General features: G+C 38.8%; 1 protein-coding gene across 29 annotated transcripts in view; it reads left to right on the top strand.

The window, feature by feature from the left end:
- SOX6 (SRY-box transcription factor 6) overlaps nt 1-26,240 on the top strand; it is a 518,699-nt gene that overhangs the window by 312,118 nt on the left and 180,341 nt on the right. For all 29 annotated transcript variants that reach the window (XM_006134565.5, XM_025190443.3, XM_089778649.1 and 26 more), the window contains 2 exons: nt 4,860-5,032; nt 8,282-8,350. In XM_006134565.5, the coding sequence (XP_006134627.1) occupies nt 4,860-5,032; nt 8,282-8,350 (242 nt within the window). The remainder of the gene's footprint in view (nt 1-4,859; nt 5,033-8,281; nt 8,351-26,240) is intronic.

Below are 26,240 nucleotides of genomic sequence, written 5' to 3'. Positions count from 1 at the left end.
TTATTCTATGATTCTATGATTCTATGATTCTATAACAAAACAGTCAAATGCCACAGCGTTAGGAGGCATTTTGTGTGCTGGTTTTATGCCCATATTATGAGGTGTATATATAAAGCATGCAGAATAATATAGTAACAAAGTGGAAGATTAGTGCCTGAGATGGGTGTGTAAAATATTTTATGACACTAAGACCAAGGCTCAGAATTTCAATTCTGAAGCCACTTGACAGCTGTGGAAGTCATAAGCTATGGTTTCCCCAGGTGGCAGTGAATCGGTATGAATCTCATCTTAGTCAGCAGGTTGCTTCCCATTGGCTTGCTGGTTCAAGTAGAGCAATAGATCAGTGGTGGCTATGGAGGCCAGGTAAATAGGTTTCCCCTTGGCAGTGTGGAGAGTATTTTTGAGGTGATTCTCTATTTATGGAAATTTAGCTAGGGGGTAAAATTTTCAAAAGCTGCCAAATCACTTAGAAGCCACGGTGTAAAATTTTCAACTGTGACTTAGTCACAAAAGGAGTTGGCTATGTCATTCATCTGAGAAGAGGGAGACCTGAGTTGAAATCCTTGTTCTAGAACAGGGGTTTTCAGACTCTGGGTTATGGCTTGTGAGGGTGAGCTAGCTGGCTACGAGACACGTTTGTTTATCTGAATGTCTGTAGGTATGTCCGCTTGCAGCTCTCAGTGGCTGCGGTACACCATTCCTGACCAATGGGAGCTGCGGGAAGTGGTGTCCCTGTCTACACCACTTCCCACAGCTCCCATTGGCTGGGAGCAGTGTACTGCAGCCACGAGGAGCTGCGAGCAGCCATGACTGCAGACGCTTAGGTAAACAAAGCATCTTGCAGCCAGCTAGTGGTTTGCCCTTACAAGCCACAATCCAGAGTTTGAAAACCCCTATTCAGGGTTATAAAATCTTGTTCTGAAATAGGAACTTAAATCCAGAGCTTCCATCTCCCAGGAAAGTGTTGTAGCGGGTGCTGTATAAGGTAGGGGATGACCTGTCCTCAGTTCTATGAATGTCAGTAGTGCCTAAATTCCCTTGTGAGTCTAGCCTTAAAAATGCCAACATTTCATTTTGGAACTATCAGAATAAATGGTTTTGACTTTCTGACCCCCTTCTCCTTTTTTTTTGAAATCACACAAACTCCCCAAATATTTTAGTCAATCTAAATCTGAATTTTTTAGAAAAAAAAGTTTTGATTGAAAAATTTTGTCCACCTCTGTTTAGAAGCAGAAGTCCCTCTGACTTTCAGTGAAACTCAGGCTCCTGTGTGCCTTCATCACTTTAGAAATAAGTATTCAGCTCTCTAGGTCAAAGTACCCTGGTCTACACTAGGGAATTATTTCAAAATAACCCCCTTATTTCAAAATAATAAGCGAAGCGTCCATACTACCAGACCTATTATTTCAAAATAACGGGCTGGTTATTTTGAAATCTATACTTCTGCTTTCCTCTGGGAATAATGCTTTTTTGAAATGATTATTTCAGGAGTTATTATTTCAAATTTAGTTATTTTGAACTAATTTGCTAGTGTAGACATGGCCTTAGGCACTTTAGTATTTTTTACCAAGGTTCTCTTTTTGGATAATTTTTACGCTGAATCTCTCTTTTAAGTTCACAGGTGCCCTCTGGAGTTTCAAAAGAAATAGGATTGAACAACAAACACCTTTCAGCATTCTGTTCACACACTAGCCGTACAGTTAAGGCATGTCTACACTAGGAAATTATTTTGAAATATCTACACTTGAAATAGTAACTCCCAAAACAAACAAAATCAAAATAGCATATCCCCACTATGGGGGATCCTCAAAATTAGTTGGAGGCAGGCTCTGTTATTGTGGCTGCCCTACCTCGATTTTAAGCCCCAGGAAGCACTGGGAAGTAATTACTTTGAATTACTCTGGAGAGTAATTATTTCAAAATAGCAGCAGCAGAGCGTCCACACTAAAGCTATTTCAAAATAACTATTTTGAAATAAGCATTATTTCCCGAGGAAAATAGGAGTACAGATTTTTGAAATATCCAGCCTGTTATTTCGAAATAACAGGCTCGGTAATGCGTACTCTTTGCTTATTATTTTGAAATAAGGGGGGTTAGTTCGAAAACTCCCTAGTGCAGACCAGTGCTCAGTGACTAAGGGATTTTCCCAACAATGTCTAAGACTTTGTCTATACTACCAAGTTTTGTCAACAAAACAATGAGAGTGTTCACACTGCAATGCGACTTTTGGCAGGGTGAAAACCAGTTTTGGCAACACAAAACTTCCACCTCTACAAGAGACTTTTTTCTTTCCTCTTTGCTTTATTGTTGACAAAGAGCCAGAGTAGACTCTGCTTTTTGTTTTTTCGACAAAACTGGGTTCTGCCAATATCCCAAAATGTCTGCCTTGATGGCTCTGCTCAATGTTTTGATCTCTGCTGCCCTGCAGGCATACACCCCTCCCCTTTCAAAGCTCCAGAATGTATCTGACAGCTGGGTGAGCTGTTCCCTTTGGGAAGCAAAGAACAAATCATTGGACTGCTCCTGTTCTGACCTGCACTAGCAACACAGCGGCAGGCAGACTGCTGCTGCAGGGGGCGGGGGGCAGATGCTGTACTGCTGTGACGTTCCTCATCAAGCTACTTATGATGGGAGGGAGGGAATCTCAAGAAGTGCAGGGATCAGCTGTGCCTTCCTTCGACACTGCAGGGGATACATACCTATAGAGTGTACTGCTTATACTGTCAATGATGGTGCCCCCAATGTGAACATGATCTGTTGAGAGAGACATGTGAACACCCTCTGGTGATTTTTGTTTTGTTGACTGTTGAGTGTCAACTTAAGGTTTGTCTACAAAACTTGGTATAAAACTTTTACTAAAACGTGAAAACTTAATCCCATCCCCTGACTTCCTGTAAGCCTACATCAAAGGAATTCTGAGATGAGGTATAACTATGACTCTTTGCTTTTAGTTTTTCAGTTTAGCAGTTTAAGCTGTTTGAACATTAAGTTGTTGCCGTCTGTTTAAAAACTCTGAAATAACTATTTAAAATATTGTCCATTAATTAAAAAGTATGATTAAAATGTCTAACATTTTTCTTTTATGATATTCATATTAATTTCACTTCAAAACAGTTACTGTTTTACCCTGAAGTTTTGGGCAAGAATGATTTAATCCATCTATAACTGTATTCCTTTTCCAGCCAAATAAACAGGTGTTGGCCACATTTTTGCAACACTTAAAATGAAAATCATATTGCATTTTCAATCTTAGAAAAATCCTTACAATAATGTTTCCACAATAACATTTCAGAATACACAAAAATGAAATAATATTTCTTCTGTATGGATTCACTTAATATTTACAAGAGAGCATAAAACATGCTGTGAATACACATTGATGATTTCTGGAATATTTTCACTAATCTTGGCCTCTTCAGGTTTTTATCCTGTGCTCATCAGTGTGGCATCTGAGCTCCACTGAAGACCAATTTTGAATAGAAAACCCTCTACACGTTTAAAAATAATCTTAATGCAAAAATTGGGTAATGTAAGTAGTTGAGTTGCCCTAGAGAATCCCATGTGTTTCCCATTCCTAGAGAAGAAGCTACTGAAATCTGGCAACTTCTTCCATGGAAGACTGCCATCCTCCTCTAAAAGAGGAAGGAGGAGTCAGAATTCGGATGCCAGCTTCTCCATTTCTTACTTGACCCTCTTCCCCATGATGGTCTCCTCCTTCCTCAAAAAGTCCTAAGGCTTCTCTTTTCCTGAAAGTGTCTTCTGTGAGTCAGTGGGAGGAAGGGATCACCTTAACCTTTTCATCTGTCCTCATATGTCTGTGGGGTATCCAGGAGGCTCACCTCTTGGTTCTTCTGTGGGTCTGGCAAAACTCACTTCCTCCAAATCCAGCTGGAGCTTTCTTCTCAGGAGAAAATAGCTGTATTGTTTCTCAGTTTCCCTTTACTGTACTGTGTTCTCACCGTACTGGTCCATTATAGAACTCTGAGTCTGTGATGCTCAATCAAGTACACTTGGTTGGGATTATTATTTGTGCGTAAGTAAAATGTTCATGTTTACCATAATTTTGAATTGATTCACAAAAGGATTGTGAGCTGTTTACTGGGAGAACCATGCAGTCTACCATTAAACAGTTAATTGCCATTAGTGCAAGGAATAAATGTACCACAGTTTCATGTTAGTTAAACACCATTTACGCAGTAAACTTTGGAAGCTAAATGAGAATTTTTTAAAGTGTTTTCTTAGGCTGAGCCATTTCTCAATGGCTATGAGGGTAGCTTGCCTTGCACACTTGTCCCATAACTAAAATCTACCTTTGTCGTAATTTCTTAATGACAGTAAATGACCGAAATGACCCACATGCTGTAGTGTTCTAACGGCATGCTATATACAGATAGAAATCTTCTTAAATAAATGACCAACAAACCATTAATCTGCTGCCCTCATTAAATAGAATCTTGTTGCTTATTTTGTGTTTTTCAAAATGCATAACTGAGGGAAAATCATGTTAATCAAAAGGTGAACTTGGTAGTACATGAAGTAGTCATTACACTGGGAAGATTTAGATGGAAGGGAAAGAGAGGTTTGATATCACAGAGTACATCATTAATTACTCTTGTCAGAAAAAAAAAGAAATAGTCTCTCTCATTCGTTCTTCTGCTTCACAATTGTTGTAATGTCCCCTACTGTTTGGCACATAGCAAGGCAGCATGCTGGGATCTTTTAGGGAATTTCTAGTAAAATACATGTTCAAGCTGCCACTTGGAAAATGCACTTTGGTACTTAATCCAATTTCTTTGTGAATACTGTTCAATAACTGTTGTTTACCTGATATTCACTATGTATCTTTCCTCCTCATTTAGGTACGCCAGAAAGCCTGGCAGAAAAAGAGCGACAGCTCTCTACTATGATAACCCAGCTGATCAGTTTACGGGAGCAGCTTCTGGCTGCCCATGATGAACAGAAAAAGCTGGCAGCCTCACAAATTGAAAAACAACGGCAGCAAATGGACCTTGCGCGCCAACAGCAAGAACAGGTGAGGCTCCAAGAAAGAAATCCGTGAAAATGTTTCTTGCAGAACATACAAACTCATAATAAACATGGTTCTACTTTGTGTTTCCTTTCGTCGGTTTTGTTAAAAGAGCTTATATCCCTTGTAATAAATAGAAATAATGTATGGAGGGTTTTATGTTCATAAAAGGAAAAAAATATTATAGGAGATGGAGAAAAAGTAGAATTTGGAATTTCAAAGCATTTCTTTCCTTCAATTAAATTTCAGTAGTTTGATTTCTTGCTACTCATGTGGTGGAAGGTAGCAAGTTATCAGTGAGCCACGCTATCATGATTTTTTAACTCTTTCTCTCTCTGACAACTACACAATCAAAGAAAAAGAGTACATAATTGAGAAACCAAAATATCTATAGAGAAAAGAAAGTAAATCATATTTTTAAAGAAGCAGACTTGTTCAAAAAAGCTGTCCTTGTTCTGTAATATAAAAATCTAACAATGATCCCATGTTCTAATCCCCTAGGCATTACACCAGACAGAGCCAAATTAATGTGCAGTTTTTAGGAATCTGACATTATTACTAGAATTATCTTTTCAGTTAAATGTATTTTATAGGTTATATAGAGCAATATATGCTCTGTTGATTTTAATGAGTTGTGACGTCTGGTATTTTATGTGCTTGAATATTTGCCCACATGTAGGAATATGGACTCATCCCTTAATGGAAAATAACATAAAGGAACACTGTAAAAAATCAGAAGTTAGAATGTCATTTAGCCATCCAGAGATGACACAGTAATTAACTATTGACACTTGTGAATAAGCTAGCACAAATTAATCTTGACACATTTGCAGACGAGTGATATCTTACAGTGAACACTTTGTAATTATATTTCAAAATGAAAATTAAATGACACTTAAAACTAGGTTGTCATGCTCAATGAAGCGAGCATGTAGCTCAACCGATTGGCAAATAAAATTCGGAATTTGAGCCACATGGTGCTTATGTATCATACTTTACTGTGTCGAGCCTATACATATAGCCTATGTTAGGATAATTGCACTGTGGTATTTTCTATGCATTTTCTATTACAGCAGCATACCATTTAGGTGGAACCATCAATATTAGATGCATAGTGGTGTTTTGTTGGTTTCCATCAGGAAATGAATATTCAAATGCTACAGTATTGCACTTAGAGATGCAGCAATCTGAAACCTACCAAATTAGCCCCTCCACATGCACAAGCTGAACAAAGACCTCACCACTGCCTTGGCTTGACTTATGATGTGGAGGACTGGCCAGATCACCAGCTATTTGGAATGGTTAAAGACACAGAACCCTCCCCCCCAGTAGCTGTGGAATACATCTAACAGTCAGAAAGAAATCATTGTGTATGATTTTCATTCTGAATCTTGATTTGGGGGTGGGGGGCAGGAGGTGGACATTTGCTTGAGCTGATATCAGTATCACTATGAATTGGATCTTGCAAAGTCCACTTGCAAAAATGCATTAAGTAAGAGGTAATACAACTTTAAGATGAAATGGCATCATGCACACTTCATTAAACATTACTTAAGCACTCGTATGGACGTGTGAACTGTTTCTGTAAAGAGGGTCAGCATAGGAGGCACTGGTGATCATAATTAGAAACAATAACCAGGCACTCTGAGGCCCTGGCAGCTGTCCCTGTATTACAGGAGTGGCCACATTTTCCAGACTTCTCAGCCACAAACAACAATGTTCAGAAGTTCAAGAACCAGGTTGCTTCTGCCAGACCTCTGGGAGTCAGCCCTGAGAGGGGGGTTGGAGGGTCTCGGAGCTGCACCCATGGTGGGATCTGGAGGCCTCAGGGCTTCATCTCTTCTCCCGCTGAAGCACTGAATCCTTGCAAGTGCCTCCCATGAGGCTGAAGCCTCAAGATCTTCTTGTTGAGAGGGCCTGATTCTTCATTCCTCATTCACTCAACTCTCATTGATGGCTCAGGGAGTTCACCTTAGGCGATCATGCATAAAAATAATTTGTAGGCAACTGTTTGGCAATCCCAAAAGTGGATTTGATTTGGCTCTTGTGCTACCAATCTTGTCTCTCAGCTGCAAGAACATCATCTTCCTGTTTGAGAGTATAATTGAGACTTACAAAACTTGTACTCATCCCTGAATGCACGGGGATGATTTTTTCCCCTGTAACAATGAAATAAATGCATATTTTTTCAGATCATGCAATTTTAAAAGAAACCTAAAATTGATCATTTTGTGCTATACATGTTCTCCTAACGTGCATAAAGATACCATGGGTTTTTTTTTTTCATATTATACAATTAATCTGGATACTTTGCACTAAACTTAGAGGAAAATGCAGTTGTGTTTCAAAATCCCCCTCATAGCATTTAAAGTATTTTCTTTATCAAAATATTATCTCTACTGCCTGTTTTCTTAGCTTTCCCAACATTGAAACATACACACATGTAAAATCATTTAATATATGGGGGAGAGGTGAAGAGAGAGGCAGACAGAAAAAGGGAGTTTTTGCCACCTACTGGGAACTAGGTACTCCTGAGTTACTTTGTCTCAGATACTGACTCTTGCAAAGGTAACTCAGAAGATGCCTGATTATCCCCTTCCCAATGGGTTGCCAACTTTCTGACTAAACAAAACCAAACACCCTTTCTCAGAGCCTTCTCCGAGGCCCCACCTCACTCACTCCATCCCCCCTTCCTCCATTGCTTTCTCTCCCACTGTCACTCACTTGCTCATTTTCACTGGCCCAGGGAAGCTCCCTCATTCCACGAGGAGTACAGCTAGTTCGGATTAGAAGCCTAATCCGAACTAGCTACTCCGTGCCGCGTGTGGCCGCGCGGCACGGGGTTCGAACTAGCCGGCATTTAAAAATGGCGCCGGTCGGCTTTATGCAAATGAAGCCCGGGAAATTCAAATCCCGGGCTTCATTTGCAATTGCGGATGACTACATTACCCCCGCTAGTTCAAACTAGCAGGGTAGTGTAGACATACCCTTAGGGATTAAGTGGTTAGTATTAATACATAAGTTTTTTTGGGATAGTTATGTTCTGATATTCCATTTACATTTGAAATGTTTCTGTCATTTGTACAGGTACATCCAAAAATACCATTCACTTATCTTCCTCCAGGAGTTTTGGGAACTCTTATCAAATGATGCTTACTCAAAAACCTGTTTGAAATGATCATGAAGAATAACTAGGTTGGTTTCACTCAATAAGAAATTACTGTTTTAATTTAATGAAAAATTTATTTCTAATAGATTGCAAGACAACAACAGCAACTTTTGCAACAGCAGCACAAAATCAATTTACTGCAGCAGCAAATTCAGGTCAGTGTGTTTTATGGCTTTCTTCTGATTATAATACTTAAATTCCATTTACAAAGAGGGAAGGACTTAAAATGAAACAACCACACGCTTAAAGCATAAACACTACAAAGAGGGTCTCTCTGTCTTTGAAAATAAATGTCAAAAATATGTTGATGGAAACTGCTTTGGGTTAATAAGTAGGGTTTTTGAAAGTTGTGAATTATTTTTTTAATCTTGCCATTTAACTCTAGAATCTGCAATCATTTTGATTTGCAACCCATATAGGAGAAGCAGAGATTCAGTTATTGTTTATAGATTACTTTATTGTACAAAGAAAGAATTGGCTGTATAAGGAGAAGATCATTATAGAAAACAGTCCATAGAAAATGTCTGCAACTTCATTAACCAAAGCAAACAGCTATAGCGCAAAAAGTATTTGAAATGCCAGCATTCCCCACACCTATTGACACAAAACTAGGTAACTCGTTTCTGATATCCTGCGTAGTATACAAATGTGTGCTGGCACACCATGGCCTACAGGACCTTCATCTGCTCTCCATAGACAGCCTTGTAGCAGTGCCTAATTGCAGCCTCTAGCTTGATGGCAAGAAGACTCTCAAGTGTCTATATGGGAGGACAGTCAAACTTTATTTGCAGGGGTTGATGTGTGGAATTTCTCACTGTGTCATCCTTCACTCTTCCCTGTTTTGCTCGGAAGCCTTCCCTTGGACTATTCTTCTATTTAAATGTGTCCTCCTGGCTGGTACCACCTATTTTGTGTCCAGTCACCTGCTGCATTGTTGGTTAAATTTGAGCTCTGCATGGATCCAAAATCTGGGTCTACATCCACATCTGTATCCTCAAAACTGAAGTGTGGATACCTGCATCTACATCTGCAGGTGGGGGTACCTGTGGATATAAAGTGGATGTCTGTGGATTTGCTGGGCTCTAGTTATGTTGTATAGCTAGAAGCACCAGAGAGAGTTCCTGCTTCTGCCCCTACTCTCCAGCAGTCAGTATGTCTTTGTAGGCAAAAGGTGCATGTGTTCTTTCTTCACCCTCACCCCCAATATGTTTGCATATCCCTTTACATATATCATAATGTTATTTTGTTTGGACCTAGTTTAATTAACATTTGTAAAATGCATTGATACCCTGGGATGAAAGGCATGATAGAAGTGCAGAAGATTGTCCTCATTGTTTTCTTGGGGAATGTAGTTTTGAAAAGAATTCTGTGTCATGCTATGGTTTTGGCCTTTATGACTAAAGGGAGGTATACCTATCTCATAGAGCTGGAAGGAATCTTGAGACATCATCAGGTCCAATGCCCTGCCCTCACAGCAGGACTAAGTACCAGCTGTGACAGATTTGCCTGAGGTCCCTAAATGGCCCCCTTGAGGATTGAGTTTATAACCTCAGGTTTAGCAGGCTAATGCTCAAACCACTGAGCTATCCCTCCCCCTATATTAGTTGTAGATTGAGGAAGGAGAGCATAAAATACTTGAGGCAAATAAGTATATATATTCTTCTCTACCTTTGACTTGTAGAACAAGGAACATTTAGTTTTAGAAAACCAAGGATTAATTTATTACATAAAAACAGGTTGAATTCCCATAGGAGCTAAGAATAAGGCATAACTTAAATGGTTTAAAAAATACCAAAAAATCATGCTAGTTTAGGAAAAATAGGTATTGGCATTTTTTTAAGGTGAATAGGGTTTAACATTTCACAATGAAACTGGAGAAAACTAGTCTCCCTTAATAACAAATCCATCATGTTTCACCATGTTCTGAACCATCAGTGTGAGACCATTCAAGAAATTTCTGGAATGAATATAGACACTTACTCCTAATTAGAAGTGTATATATCAGCAGAACTTGTTGGCACAGAAAGAGTCATATTATGACTGGGGAGCCTTCAAGGCACTGTTATGGGGGAATCATCTTTAGCAGACCCTCATAGGACTGCCCAGGCACTCCATTCCATCCTACAGCCTGTCCTCCTCAGTCACCTTTGGCTATCCTCAGAATATTTATTCATCAAAGAGCTGTGCACAAGGTTTTTTAATTTATGTTGAAAAGTGGGATACACAAAAGTGGGAAAATGTGGTGTTATGGCAAAAGTCAGTTTTTCTATTTGGCAGAACATTGTTGGTTTTAATGGAAAGAATCTTAATTCATATTCACAGTCCAAAAAACCTTCAACACTTTCCTGAGGTTTTTGGAAACCCTCTGGGTTCACTGGCCTTCCCAAGTGATTCCAGCTGTATTATGGGTAGGTCACCATTCAAAAAGACTCCTTAGAAATCCTCACTAATCTGCCAGGGAGCCAGAGACCCCCAAAAGGTCAAGGTAGAGCAAGAACCAATGTATTTGAGTTTTGGGAAGATTTCTATACCATACTCAATAGTGCTTATTACCCCACGTAATTTGTCTGCTAATTCAATGGATTATGGGTACAATTCTTTGGCATATTTTCAGAAACAGTTTTCTTTTTGCACTTCTCAATTTTTGATAAATTTACCAAAAACAAACAAACAATGTTCTCAACACCTGAAAAAGAGGCCATGAAAAGAAATGTGTAAGATTCATGTAATGTGTAGGCCCTTTCTGTTAAATGGAAGATGGAAGTTCCCATTTGCATTGCTTTCTTTAAGAACGTGCTGATTGTGCTTGTAAGAATGCGTATATAAAATGCATGATATTTTGATGCTGGGAGCTACCTTCTTTATATGAATTGAAAATCCACAGATTCTTTTGAGACTCATTGTGAAATCTTAACTTGCTTGCACATGGCCAATAGCAAATTGACTTCATTTCTCACAGTGAAACTAATTTTGGAATAGTTTTTTTTTTTTGGTGTCCAATCTTATTTCTTCTTGCATTAATTCTGATTCTATTTTCATCCATGATTTTTAATGGTCAGTTTTCAGGCTGTCTTCTAGCAATAAAATAATAAAGATCTCTACCTCACTAGTCTTTGTTGTAACCTAGGTACATGATTCCATGATAGCAGGAATCCATCAGCAAAATGTTTATGTCTTCTGTTGTTCTGTCAATGCTGCAGTGTCTTCCACTGGATTTGGGAAAGGTTTGTTCTTCCATTGACTTGAATTGACAGCACATTGGACATGACTTCCAGCTTCCTACTCTGACACCTTCATTTTTTTCTCCTTTATAGTATCCTTGGTAACTGTTTGAATCCTTGTGCATCTCTCCATATGAAGATGCATAACAGGACTTTTAGTAGGAGAAAATGGCTGTTCTTTCTCCCTGAGTGATGTCTAAATCTTTTCCCACTTGATGTTTCTCATATTGATTAATTAGAGGTGGAGGCTGCACCGATGTAAGGTGCTCTTACTCCATGTTTTTACAGTGGTTTGGGTTCTGTTGCATGTGAAATTTTGACATTCATATGCAATAGAACTCATATGCATAATCCATTTGTCTGAGGCCAATTGATTTTTTCCTCCATAGCTCAGTAGCTAGGTTCATGGTGGGTTTCTTGCCTTCCTCTGGAACAGCCCCTCAAATGCTGCATGTCAGTTATTAGGGCTGTTGGGCATGTTCTGTGTCAAATATGCATGTGGTCTCTCAGGAGGGCTGCTAGGAATGCTAGTTGTTAAGTCCATGTGGGCAATATCCAATTTTAGTTGATGTTTTGCTTACATAGTCCATGATTGCCATCAGCCAAGTGGTTCTTCCTTATTTTGTTTCAGGTTTGTTAGTCGGGCATCCCTTGCAATAGAAGTTAATCACCTTAGTTCCTTTGCATCTTATTGTCAGTTTGGGAATGGGGGAGACCCTCTTACCTATTTATTTGATTGAGACTGTTGTGACTAGGTGTCTATATTTCTTGTACCTGGAAATCTCCTGTTGGCAATGGGTAAGCTGTTGCTGGGGTGAGGATAGGATGAAGGATGTGATGCTTCATATTGCTTTGTCTGGTGTAAAGTAATAATTGTCCCCTTTTTAAGGGATTAGTAAATGTGAATATTGTAATTTCAATTTTTTCTGGGCAGAGGCCTGTTCAGGGCCCAACTACTTGGAAAATTGAGTTCATTATTTTCTCTGCTCTGATATTCCATACCTGATTGTTATATATTGTCCAGCTTTGTCAGCATTTTGTCAACAAGAACATACCAGTTGTGTACTGCAGGCAAAACCAGTACAGCCACCTTGGGAGTTAGGAGCTCCTGTATTTATTTATTTGTTCTATCAAAAGTTCAGTGGATTCTGGCATTTTTGGCTAGTAGTTGAAGCACAGGCCAGGGGAGTCAGGAGTTAGTCCCAGCTCTGCTCTTTGATATTAGGCAAGTCCATTTCCCCTTCTTCGTCCGCTTCGATAAAGTACGTTGAGATCCTGTGATGAAAGGCTCCAAGTAAGTGCAATGCATTATTACTCCTCAGGCCAATTACTCAGACTCCCTGAAGCTTGCTTCTGTGTGTGTGTGGACAATAAACACCCTTCTATAAGAGGAGTTCAGAATTATTAGAACCAGTGTTCCCAATTATAATTCTTAATCCCACTGCCGTAGGCAGGCAAGTCCCTCATTGATTTCCATGGAGTGACAGAAGGGGAACGATTTCAGGGGAAGTAATGGCTGCAGCTTCAGGTTCTGAGCTCTTTATATTCCTTGACTCAAATTCATTTCTGATCTAAAATGTACAAAATCTTAATGCAATATGAAAAAATATGGCAATATGGCAACGCTGGGTACGGGGGGATATTAATATATGCTCTGCTGGTAAATTCACCCTCAGGGATGTGGGAAAAGTCCATTTAAAGAAAGACAGCTTTGGTGAATCTTGAATAGGTTGGAAATGTTGAAGTCTGCCTTTGTATAATGGGCACAACTGTGCAAGGTGCTGGGTGTCCTCACTCCAAGTGAATTCACACCCTTGTTGGAGACAGTCAACTCCATGCAGGACTAGGTCTGCTGAGTGTCTGTCCAGGTTTTTCTGGAGGAGGAGGAGGACTTTGTACCCAGTTCAGCTATGTCTACACTGCACAGTTATTTCAGAGTAAGCTATTCCAGAATAGTTATTCCGAATCAACTTATTTCAAAATAGCACTTCTACACTGCAGGGAAGCCTCAAAATTAGTCTGAGGCAGGCTTCCCTAATGTAGACATGCTATCTCGATTTATAGCCCTAGGAGGAATAACATAAAATGGGCCTGGTGAGGAGCTATTTCGAAATAGCAGAAGTGGAGCGTCTACACACACCTTATTTCAAAATAGCTATTTCAGAATAGGTGTTATTCTTCATAGAATGACATTTACAGAAATCGGAATAAGCCATTCGTTATTTTGAAATTATTTCGAAATGGAATTGCTGTGTAGATGCTCACATAGTTATTTCGGAGTAACAGCCATTATTCTGAAATAACTTTGCTGAGTAGACACATCCTTCCTGAATTGTTCTGGATGCAGGACATCCACTTAAGTCAGTGGGAGATGTGGGTGGAGAGACCCTAAAGGACCAGCTGTTTCCTGAGTCATTTAAAACTTGTGCAGGGATCATTGGAATGATTGCTAAATATAGGCCAGATTTGTTAACAGAGCTCAGCTCCACATCTGGGGCCAGCACTGTGGATGTTGAGCTTTTTCTGACAATCTGGCAAAGAGGCCATCTGCACTATGGAAACAGAGCACTTCTGAAAACCTGGTCCTATGTGCCTCCATCCCTTTCCTTTCTCCGTGCCCTTACAAAATAGTGTTTTGAATCAGATGTTGTTTCTTTGTATAGAAAAACTGGGTTCTTCTGCTCTCAGAGTATTCTGCTTTAACTGAATCACTAGAAAGAATTTCTAAGAGTAATCGTGTTCTACTTTTTTAATGTGTACATTCATGCTGCATATCTTAATACTAGTAAGTTTGAATTGTTTATTTCTGTTAAAATGAGTTAACTTGATTACCATGAGGGTAAACAAATAAAAGAATAGTAACATACAAACGACAACTGTTTAAGCTGTTCTTGAATATGAATAATTGGAAACATGCTTAAAACTTCAGAGGGTGATCCAACAAATTTCTCTCCTTAACCATGATTAACTACTAACAATTCAGATACCTGGTGAGCTGAATAAGGGCTATCTCTTTATGTGAAGTGCATGTCTAAAGATCAGAAATAATTACACTGCACATTAGCCTTCATGGCCTGCATGACCTGGTTAATTAATTTTTTGCTAGGATAATAATAGTAGAAATACATTTAAAGATATGCTTCATCATTAAGTATCTAATTGACCTCCAATTTTAAGAGATGAACCTTTCATTTATTGCCTTTCCGAGATGGGTTAAACCTCCTAGCAGTAAGCCTGCTGAAAAGGCAAAAGCTGGAATCCAGCTATCGTCAGTTCCCAATTGCTCTGTCTTAGGTTGTCTCTCTTTGTTTGTAAACTGTATTTAGCATTGACAGGCAGAAAGCAGTTACCACGCTACTGTTCTTGTTTGTTATCGATCATGAAACTGATCCCCTTCCAGCAAGCTCTGAACAGGACCAAATAAAGACATTGAAAGCAATTTGATACTTCTATTGGCATGGTACATGGATCAGATACTCCCTTGAAAGAAAATGAGGGTTATAAACAAAGCTTAGAAGTCAAGGAATAGCCCCCAGCTTCAGCAAACCCTTAAAATATTTTGTAATTGTATCTTCAGTCATGAATTAGCCAGGAAAAACAGACCCTCTTTTCCCTTTTATTTCACTGCTGAATGCTGTTTTTAATTGCCCCCAGGCATGCTGTTGTGATCTTCTTTGGAAGTTTCAAACCAGGATAAAAATGCAAATCTAATTATTTCTTTTATCTAATCTAATTAACTTTTAAAAGTAATGATAGATGCACTATAGCCTGCATCAAACATTTTCATAACCAAGTTTCTGGATTAAAGAATAGGTAAAACTACTGCAATTTATAAACAGGGATGATTATTGAAGTTGAAAATTTAAATGGCTGTGCTGGTTCAATAAAGTGTAGCACTAGTTTATTAATTTGTCATAGAGATTATACATTTCCTTTAAATTCCAGCTTGCTTATGAATTAAATTCAGCTTCTTGATATCCAGTAGCAGTGCATTGCTGCAAAACGAAGACTAACCTTCTTCCAAAACACTTGCCCTTATGGGCTATTTGTAAACAGAAGACACAAAGGTCAGCATGTTACTATAATTTGTCTAAATATAATTTTACTAAATCAAAGACTGAGATTTCCAGAACTCTGTTGTATGTGTAGCCTCATTGCTTCTGTCCAGCTCATCAGTCTTGTTAACAAAGATGGAAACTAATCCAATGTGAGGAGCAGAGCCAAAGAAAAAGGAGAAAACCAGAAATATGCTGAACAGTTATGAAGCAAAGGAAAACATTTCATGTTTCATTTATTACTGAATATTGGCTTTTCCCTTATAAACAAGAGTCACGCCTTGAGATCCTTGCTCAGTATTGACTCTGGCAAAACCCACGTTGTGAGCAAAATTTTAAGGTATGTCTAGACTACATTTTTTTTAAAAAAACTGCCCTTTTAAAAAAATACTTCACCTGCGTCCACACTGCAATCACGTTCTTTCGAAATTAAATTGAAAGAATGCAGGGATTTTTTTTGACATTGGTAAACCTCAAATTACAAGGAAGAAAACCTTTTTTGAAAGAAAAAGGCATGTATAGATGCAGAACAGGGACATTTTTCAAAAGAAGAGGCAATCGAAAAAACCCACGGTTGCCCTGGTAGCCATTCTGTGAATAGAAATCAGGGCTTTCTTTTGAGAGAGCGTCCATGCAATCTGGACACTCTCTTTCGAAAAAGCAGATAACTTTTTTGGTCCGGTTTTGAGGTTAGGATGCTCTCTTTCAAAAGAAGCTTGCAGTCTAGATGTACCCTTACTCTCGGTACCTGCCCAAGCAGCTTTGACCACGTATTGGGAATATCAGTATTGGGAAGAGGGGAGAAATCTTTTTCCCTTCCAACCATGCTATGGAGTGGAAACTGAGTTTTGATTACTGCCCCATGTTAAGGATGGAAGAAACTTCCAGAGCCCACTTCCATGGCCAAGTGCCCAACTTTCCAGCTCAGTCGTCATCCTCCCCTCCCATCTCTTACTCCAAATACCCTTGCATGACAGCATGAAAGAAGGCAAAGCAGGGCTGGAATCCATGCCAAGCGATCACACACTTAAAATTCTGCCCTTGCCCTTCAATCCCCTCTGCAGAAGAAACTCGCTGGTTGCTCTTTATATGGGGTCTCCTGTGACTATAGAGCAGGGGTGGGAATCTTTTTTTGGGTTGGGACCACTGACCCACAGAAAAATCAGTTGGGGGCCAGCCAAGGGAGTGAGTGTCTTCCTGCATCACAGACATATCCAAAGAGATAGGGGCAAGATTTTCCCTAGCTTAGAGTAAAGAGTTCCTGAATTTTGCCACATGATAATGAATAAACTCATTATGAGTACACTTTTACTGGGTAAACTGTCCTGTTAAAGTTAAGATATCTTCCGAATATTTTTCTAGTTTTGCCATGAATTTTTGATTATTTCTCTTTCCTGGATCAAAACTAATTGTACTTAATGCAGAAATTAGGCCGTGTGCATCTCTTTCATGGAACTTCTCTAACTATAGAGCAGTAAATGGCAGAATAGCATATGTTAACAACATGAGCAGCAGTCTATGAAATGAGCGTCAAGTTGTTAAAATGATCTTGTGGTGGTTTTGGCCAAATGTTAGCACACATGTTTCGGAAAGTGATATTTCAACAGGCTTGAAGAATAGGACTTTGGCACATGGAAGCTGAATGTGATCTGCTGTAGGGAAATGAGGTAAATCTACAGGTGTTGTTCCTCAGGCTCATGTCGGAGCAGAAATGCAGAAAGTAATAGTGGCTGGTCTTTCTTCTCCCGCTTCCTCCCCTCATGGTCACTTTTTAAAATGAACAGTGGTGTTGGGAGGCGTGGGGAAGGGGTTGGCACATTTATCTAGACTCCTCAGTCCAAGTCCTCTTGTTTCTTCCATGATTACATGTGGTAGATTTCAGACTTACTAGTGGTCAATGCTTATTTTTCCTCTTTCAGTATACCTGGTAGGCTTGTTCCTAGAGGCTTGGCCCCATCAAAAACAGTGGCTAAGCTCCCATAGACTTCATTGGGACTAGGAGTTCATCCTCTGTGCTTTGCTCAAGTGAGAACTGCAGTCTTGATCCCTAGTTGTTTAGACTTAGATGATGAGACCCCCTCAAAAGATAGGCAGAGAAGCAAGCAAATATCACCTACTCGTGCTGCTTCTCATGGGCCACTTCAGTCCGTGTAGTTCACTCATGCATCTGTAGCTCGCAGTCCAAGTAGTCATTGTGCCTCTCTAAATGCCTCTAGTGCTCCTCCTAGGGCAGCGCCGGTCCAGATCACCAGTCTGTGGTATTAAAGTGACAGACTAAGCCTTAATTAATGTCAGAATAGGCATGCATAATTGGAAGTGTTTGTTTAACCACAGAAAGTCAACTTCCACCCTCAGTTGCACGTGCACAAACAAACACACACATGTAAGTGGGAGCAAAATTTGGGCAATTGCTTTCCTTCCAAAGGGTCTGATTTTACAGACCATGTTTGCATGAGTAATCCTTCCTCACTCAACCAATAGCTAACTACTTGTATAGCTAAATATGACTCCTCCTTTGCAGAATTGGACCCATAATACAGACAGGTGTATGGTTAATTACATTAGGTTTTTATTAAAACATCATGGCTACGTCTACACTGGCCCCTACTTCGAAGTAGGAATAAGAGATCCTCCAGAATAGAGCTTTATTCCGGAGGATCGGGCCAGTCTAGACGCTTTTTTCCGGCTTTTCCCCAAGCCGGAAAAAAGCGGCGGACATCTTTATTTAAATCCCGCGGGGGATATTTAAATCCCCTGCAGATTTCCCTATTCCGAAGTTTAAAATTAGCATGCCCCTTTCGAAAAAGGGACCAATGTAGACGTAGCCGTTCTGTAGCTGTAACATAGAAACTGTATAAGATGTTGGCCTTTATTTTACAAATATTTCTACTTGCTTTAAAGTTTTCTGTGACTGTCAATAATGTGTTGGCCTACAGGGAAAATCAACTTAGGTTTGGATTGTATTTTTTTTCTGCAGTGCATACTGTCCAGGATTCAGTGAATAAAGAAAACAGTTAATAAAAGTATAAAAACAGCTTGATTTATGGTGATATCTATGTATACCAGCAACACTGGAATGTGATGATATCAGAGGTCAAAGTTTCTGTCTTCAGAAGCAGGTATTTGGAAGAAAAATGATGAAGTGCAGCCCCACATAAAAAGGCCAAAAGCATTTAGAAAATAAATTGTAAAGTACTTTTTGAAATCTGACAATAAAATGTGAATTTACCAGATGGCATAAACTTTGACCTAAGAGATCAAAGTGTTTTTAAGTTGTTATAATAAATGATATATGAAAATTCCGTTATAAGATAAATTTGTTGGCCCGTGTTTGCAGAAGCTTTAAAAATTAGTCAAAAATGGCAAGTGTAAATGAATTTGGGGAGAAAAGCGTGTTAAGATGGTACTTAGTTTCACAACAGTATAGAAGAAATAAATGTATTCTCAGCTGGAGTCACATGGGGATTATGCACCCATATGGAGAAAAAGAATTTGGAAAGGGAAAAAACCCAAACAAATAGAAGCAACATTCAGTAAATGTTTGGACTGTTAAACAAGGAAACAAAACAAAAGGAAACAAAAAAGAAGTAAAATTAAAGTGGATGGCTGCTTACGATATTATTTGTCTTGGTCTTAAGCAACCAACCCCATTATGAGCCTGTCGCTACTACCGATTAGATGCTAAAATTGTTCCCCTGGTAAAGGTGGTCTTTATAAAAAAGTTGAACAACATTTACTGGAAACAACTTTGGGATAGTCTAAAGTATTTGTGTAAGTAAGAGGGAGCTGACCTTTGAGTGGAGGTTCACCATATTCCATTCTGAACTTTTCGGCTTTCTAAAGACAATGAAAAGATATGATGTAGTTGGCTTTTTAGCTATGCTGTATGCAAGAGATTTGCTTTTTTAAAAGGACTAGTCTTTTATATAAATCTTGTATATATCATCTTCTATAACTCAGGCATTTGCACAGCTTATATAAATTATGTCTATATTGAGAATTTAAGAAGTTACACAGTATGCATTCCATACTTGAGGGATGGGAAATAAAAATTGATATACTGCGCGACATCTGATATAACACAGTGAAATATCTTTTAAATTCCAAAGAGATACACTTACATCACTCTGCTTAATTCATATACAATAACTCCCACACATTTTATTAATGTTAGATGAAGTTTGTAATCATTCAATAAAGGGAAAAAATGGTGCAAACAGTATACAATTGTTCATTATCAAATGCTAAATACATCTCATTCACCCACTCAAAACAACAATATGTTAAGAAAACCTTAAAGTTGTACCACCAAATAATAAAAGCAAAGAAATTCACAGTTGTGGATGAAGTGTGAAATTCATCCCGTGACACATCACAGCCCCACAGTTATTTGTTAAATGTATTTTTTAGCTAAATTGCTTTTACAAAAAGACTTTAATAGTCTGTTGGTCATTTACTATGTGGATCAAAATTTAGCCAGGTGGATGAATATTTTTTTGCTTTTAAAATATAGACTAGGTGGACAAACATTAAGTACATGGACTAAAACACAGCTGCTCTATGTGTGCTCAGGACATATGGTAAGTAGTAATAATACTACTGATAGGGTGATAGATAGCTACTGGCCTGGCCCTCATACTGGGGACTCCATCAGCAAATCAAAACAATAAACATTTTCTGGGAGAAGAGAGCTTGGACTCCATCTTTGCTCTTCCCAAGGAGCACTTAGTCACCTTAGATGGAAGGACTCACTGGAAAGTTGTGGTGGGTGCTGTTTACCATCTTCTGATAGTTAGCTCTGTCTAACCCCCATTACCACAGTATGTGAATACCTCATGGATTTGAATGTGCTTATCCTTACACACTACTGTGAGGTGAAGCAATGCTACTTTTCTCATTTTAGATATGAGGCATAGGCCATGGCTGCACTACACGGAAGATCGATGCTGCTATAGTTGATCTTCTGGAGTTTGATTTAATTGGCCTACTGTAGACCCACTAAATCGAACTCAGAGGGCATCCCCATTGGTGCTGGTACTCCTTCTCCTTATGAGGTGTAAGGGAAGCCAACAGGAGCGTTTGCTCCCATTGACTTCCTGCTGTGTGGGCTGCGCAGAAACACAATTTAAGATACATTGACTCTAGCCACTTAAAGAACGTAGCTGGAGCTGCATATCTTAAGTCGACTTACAGCTGTAGTATAAACCAGTACAAGGTTACATAGGGAGTCTGTGGCAGAACTAACCTGGATCTCCCAATTCTCATCTTAGTGCCCTGACTATTGGAGCTTTCTTTACTATCATAACTTAATCTGACTCAGCTGCTAAAGACTTGCTTCTTCTTTTCACCCCCTTCCATAATGGATATTATAATAGTTCCTATGAAGGTATTTATACCATGTGGTCATCAAGTTGACTGGATACATAGAGTCCATGCCAAGAAAATGGGGAGTTCTGTTGCTCCTAGAGACTAATTATTTCCCTTCCTCCTAGTAGGAATGCCCAAGGCTGTGGAACTTTCTGGAGAGATTATCTTTGTAGGCTGATTGTTTCTTGGAGTATGTCTAAACTACAAACTTAGGATGACTCTCCTGCTTGTGTACATGTTCATGCTAGCACAACTGTAAATAACAGTGTAGCCACAGTAGCATAGGTAGCAGCAGAAAGACATATGCCACTGATTTCAGTTGGTTTTATATGCAACCTCAGCCATGCCTCTGCCACCAGGACCAATGCTGCCATGGCTACACTGCTATACTTGCACTGGCTCAACAAGAGTTATCATGAACCTCCTAACTTGTAGCATAGTCATAGCCTTGATTACACCCTACATAAGTTATGTTCCTGGGGGAAGATTCTTTTTAATACATACCTAAATGTCATGACTGTACCTTGCAGAGTGTGCAGGGAACACAAGTGGCCTGAAAAAGCTACATTACTTGTCTGAAACATTGGCCTAATAGTGTTTTTTAATTTCATTAAAGTGACTGTTTCTTTGCATGCTACATTTTAGGCCAGAGTATATTTTTACAGCCAAGTTATAACCCCCTGAAAAAAGGGGCCTATAATGGAAATGTTGATACAACATTAATTTTAGAGTTGCGAATGCAATGCTATAATTTTGGAAAAAACATTTATAGCCCCGCTAAGATATTAATTGCAGGAAATTACAGCATATCCCATTAAAGTATTATGTCAGTGGCATTCATAGCATATGACACTTTTACATATTCCTTCTTGTTTTCATGGCAATGTGTTGCCTTTGTATCTTAATGGAAGAGGTGGGTGAAATCTCTGGGATTTTCTTTAGTCCTCTGCGATATTGACAAGCTTCATAGAAACTAAGCCTCTAAGTAGACTTCCTTATTTTCTCATTTTAAATAGGTATTCCTCCTATTTCTACACACGTAATTCAGATGTGGACATATTGAGCTTGATCTAAAGGCTATTGAAGTCAGTGGGGGTTTTTACATTCATTTCAATGGGCTTTGGATCAGACTTTGACTTTGACCGCAGACTTTATTCATACAAAGAACATAAGAACTGCCATACTGAGTCAGACCAAAGGTCCATCCAGCCCAGTATCCTGTCTGCCAACAGTGGCCAATACCAGGTGTCCCAGAGGGATTGAACTGAATAGGTAATGATCAAGCGATCTCTCTCCTGCCATCCATCTCCACCCTCTGACAAACAGAAGCTAGGGACACCATTCCTTACCCATCCTGGCTAATAGCCATAAATGGACTTAACCTCCATGAATTTATCTAGTTCTCTTTTAAACCCTGTTATAGTCCTTCACAACCTCCTCAGGCAAGGAGTTCCACAGATTGCCCATTAATTTCATTTGGTGGCCCTTAGTTCTTATATTATGGGAAAATGTAAGGTCCTATTAGATTCAATTAGAGTGTTTCAAAACTAAGCATTGCAGATTTAGGCTCCTTTCATTAAAATGGACGTGGTTCTGATTCATACATACCTCCACCGATTTACATGGAGTTATTGCTGAAGTACATTAGTGTGAGACAGAATCTATCTCTAAGGGTGCGTCTATACTGCACTGTTATTTCAAGATAACTAGAGTTATTTCAAAATAAAAATGTGAGTGTCTACACAGCCATTCCGTTATTTTGAAATAATTTTGAAGTAATGGATAGCTTATTCCAATATCTGTAAACCTCATTCTACGTGGAATAACACCTATTCTGAAATAGCTATTTCAAAATAAGCCATGTGTAGACTCTCCACTGATGCTATTTTGAAATAGCCCCTCACCAGGGCCATTCTAAACTATTCCTCCCCATGCTGCCTGGGGCTCTACATCGAAATAGCACATCTGCATTAGGGAAGCCTTCCTTGGACTAATTTTGAGGCTTCTCTGCAGTGTAGACGTGTTATTTCAAAATAAACTATTTCAGAATAACTATTCCGGATTATCTTATTTTGAAATAAGCGTGCAGTGCAGACATACCTTTAGTATAATTTCATGCCACTTCAATGTATTCACTACATGCATACACAGTAGGTGTCAACTTGCAAAAATTACTGTTGGTTGTCAATTTGTTGAATGATATGGATACATTCATCTTGTTTATGTATCTTTTGTTTTGAGTAAGTGGCCTATTTACTAAATTCCTGCTACTTTTTTAAGATTGTTAGGTTGTTGTGTCAAACTGAATTTAAATAACTGTGTTCTGATGAGGCAGTTCATTGTAATAGCATGTTTTTAATCTTCTGAGTTAGTCTGTAACTGGAAAAACTTAAAAAACAACAAATAGTCTAGCAGCACCTTAAAGACTAACAAAACACAAAATCATATACATGTTCTGTTAGTCTTTAAGGTGCTGTAAAACTATTCTTTTTTAAAAGTTTTTCCATGTTTTTAATGTACACTATTTTGTGGCATTTTGATATATTTTAAGGTCAGTAGGGCATCACTTGCTTTATTAATGATAGACATTTGATGAGGAAAGGAGGGCTATTCTTAGAAAAGTGTTCTTTAATTATCATCTCCTCAGGGCATGAAGGACTCAGTCTTCTGATCTATTTATACTCCCCCTAACACAGTGGGACTGTGATCCTGAGAAGGTCACCGTATCAATGTTTGTATTGCTAATTGTGAAATAATAACAACAACAACACGTCCTGAAACAAGTAGAGTTTTGAATCCCTATGTCACAACCAAGTTTTTCCCTCCAAAGACAGAGGCGCACGTACCATTGCTTGAGTTTATACAAAGCTTTCATGCCTGTTGTACAGTTAATTAATATCTAACAAGTTGGGAGAAAAGGCGGTCTCAGAAAAACCGCTGATAGGCAAGCTCATTGGGCTGTTGATGGTTCCCATTAATTGCAAGCTTTAACATAGAACTATTGCATATATCTGGTTTTACTTATCAAATCCAGACCTGTTTTTTCTCTGCCTGCTGTGCAGGGGAAACTCCATGCTGTACCAGCTTCTTTTTCACTTGGGGCTCCCAGTATCATCAGGATTTAAGTTGTCAGAACAGCCATCGCTCTTTGTTTTGTGGTTTTAAAGACAAAGGTTAATATAGTTGTTTGATAAATATACTGCTTTGGCTTTGTTTGTAAGCCATCAGTGTAGGTGAACTATACGGAACCAAGATTCCTTTTTCAATACATCTTGTAATTTTGATCATTATTACCAAATTTCCTCACATTTCTGGGGAGGAAGACAGTACTTTAATTTACTTCTCTACTCTTGCCAGTAATCTATCACTAAAGAGTTCAATCTCATACTCGGGATGAATGCCCAGTGAAGCCTCCTTTGAAGTTCTTCAGGCAGAAGGTGCCATTTCCCTAGCTGGTGTAAGTCAGCGTTGCTCCCCTATAGTCAGTCTAGTCCAAGAAGTATGGGATGAGACCCCTAATTTGCAATATATTTTTAAAAGAAAAGCTTAAAAACAGAAGCAGTTTGTTATGCTTTTGTTATTCATTGTAAAATCTTCCCTTTGTTCCAAATACACATTTGTGGAAAGTAAAGTAACCATCTATTCTGGATTTCTTTCCTCTAGGAAGTACATTGTGCTTGAGTATTCTTCCTTTGATTGGTGCTTGTTTCAACTACTAGTTTGATGTCATGATTACCTTTCACTGGACATATTCGGTTCCTTTTAATTGATGCTGATTAGTATAGAGAAATCTTAGTAAGGACACTCTGCTGTTATCAACAAAGTGATGACTTTTGTTCCTTGCCCATTTGTTGTAAAAATGGGCAACGAACAAAAATAAAACAACCTGCACTAAATTAATAACTAATTCATCATTTTTGTTATTTTTTAATGAAGAAAACTCATGTTTCTTAAACAGGACAGCAAATTTTTCATTTAAAGTGGAACAAAGGATTATTTTATTTCCTTGTGTTGTTCCACCATGTAAATGTCCAAATATTTTGGATATAACTTTAGGAGGACAAGAATTTACTAATAATTTATGCAATAAACATTGATGATTATCAACCATTAAAAGGTAATAAACATTTCCTGTGTGAAATAGACGTGGTATCAAGTGTCTTAATTTCTGACACTAAATGGTTCGGGTTTACTACACAGACATTAACATTACCATCTCATGGTAAAAGTCTCTCCAAACTCAGAAAACATAGGTCACCTCTTATAAAACCAACAGAGCTGCACACGAAAGAGAAAATACTTTGAAGAAAGACACAGGCTCATGTGTATATTAACCAGCACAGATGAAATGATTTATTGGGTTTTATACACAATCTGTAAAGGGTAAGCATCGCTAACAGAATGAGTGGCAGCCTCGGGGAGCTGAGTAGTCCCCAGGGTACAGCCTTTGTTCCTCTGGACTTGACAGGCATGTGTCTCCGTTAAATGAGGGCTTAATTTCTCTCATATGTGCACAATTTCCAAGCTCAACAAAGGCAGCCAGGACTGCAGCTATTTAAAAGAGCCAGCTCAGGAGGAAGCATTCCTGAAGAAAGGGGATGCTAAAGGGCTAATTACTCACCATAGCTTAGCAACAGTTTTTTTCCTAAGCAAGGTTTATTAACATGGAACTGCCACTTTCACTTTATATAAACACGCATTCAAATGACAGGAGTATTATTTTTCTTTGAGAAATAGCCATTTTAAGGCTCCCGCTGACCTGAAATGAAATATAAAAGTGTGTTCCATTGGCCTGCATTGAACATAGCCAAGTTCTTCAGCTGTGGGAAAGGGCCAAGGCTAATCAGGTTTGGACCCTTTCTGCCTGAGAGTGGAGGGAAATAAACGTATTTCTAACAAAATATCTAGAAGTTGTCATCCGTGCTGTTATTGCACTCTTGTAAATACATTTATTACAATTGCCAAGCTACCTGATTCAGCATGTGTAAAGCTTATTAATATTTAGCCAGTTCCGTGGGTGACATGCATTTTATAAGTCTCTGGCTATGTATTTAAATATGTATTCAGACCCAGTAGCTCTTAAATGTCTCCTTTCAGTTGATCCAATGTGTCTAGTCCATTTGAAGGAGATTTTTTTTTTAATTGTAGAGTTCAGTTCATGGCCCTGTTAGGGGCATTTGCTGTGTTTTAGGGAGGACAAGGTGGCGTTTTCCACAGGGATTGCACTAGGGCAGACATTTTTCAAGAGCGGAAAACCAGACATATCCTCTGACCTTTGTTGCCACTGTCAGAGGAAGATAAGCCAACCGAATACACACATGTTACAATACATGGTGGTTACCAGCAAGCAGTCAACATCTGCCAGCAGATATTTAGGTTTCATGGTTACTTAATTTCTGTAA

The sequence above is a fragment of the Pelodiscus sinensis genome, chromosome 5 (assembly GCF_052426305.1).
Source record: "Pelodiscus sinensis isolate ZL-2025 chromosome 5, ASM5242630v1, whole genome shotgun sequence".
Taxonomy (NCBI): domain Eukaryota; kingdom Metazoa; phylum Chordata; order Testudines; family Trionychidae; genus Pelodiscus; species Pelodiscus sinensis.
This window is presented reverse-complemented; position numbering and strand designations above follow the sequence as displayed.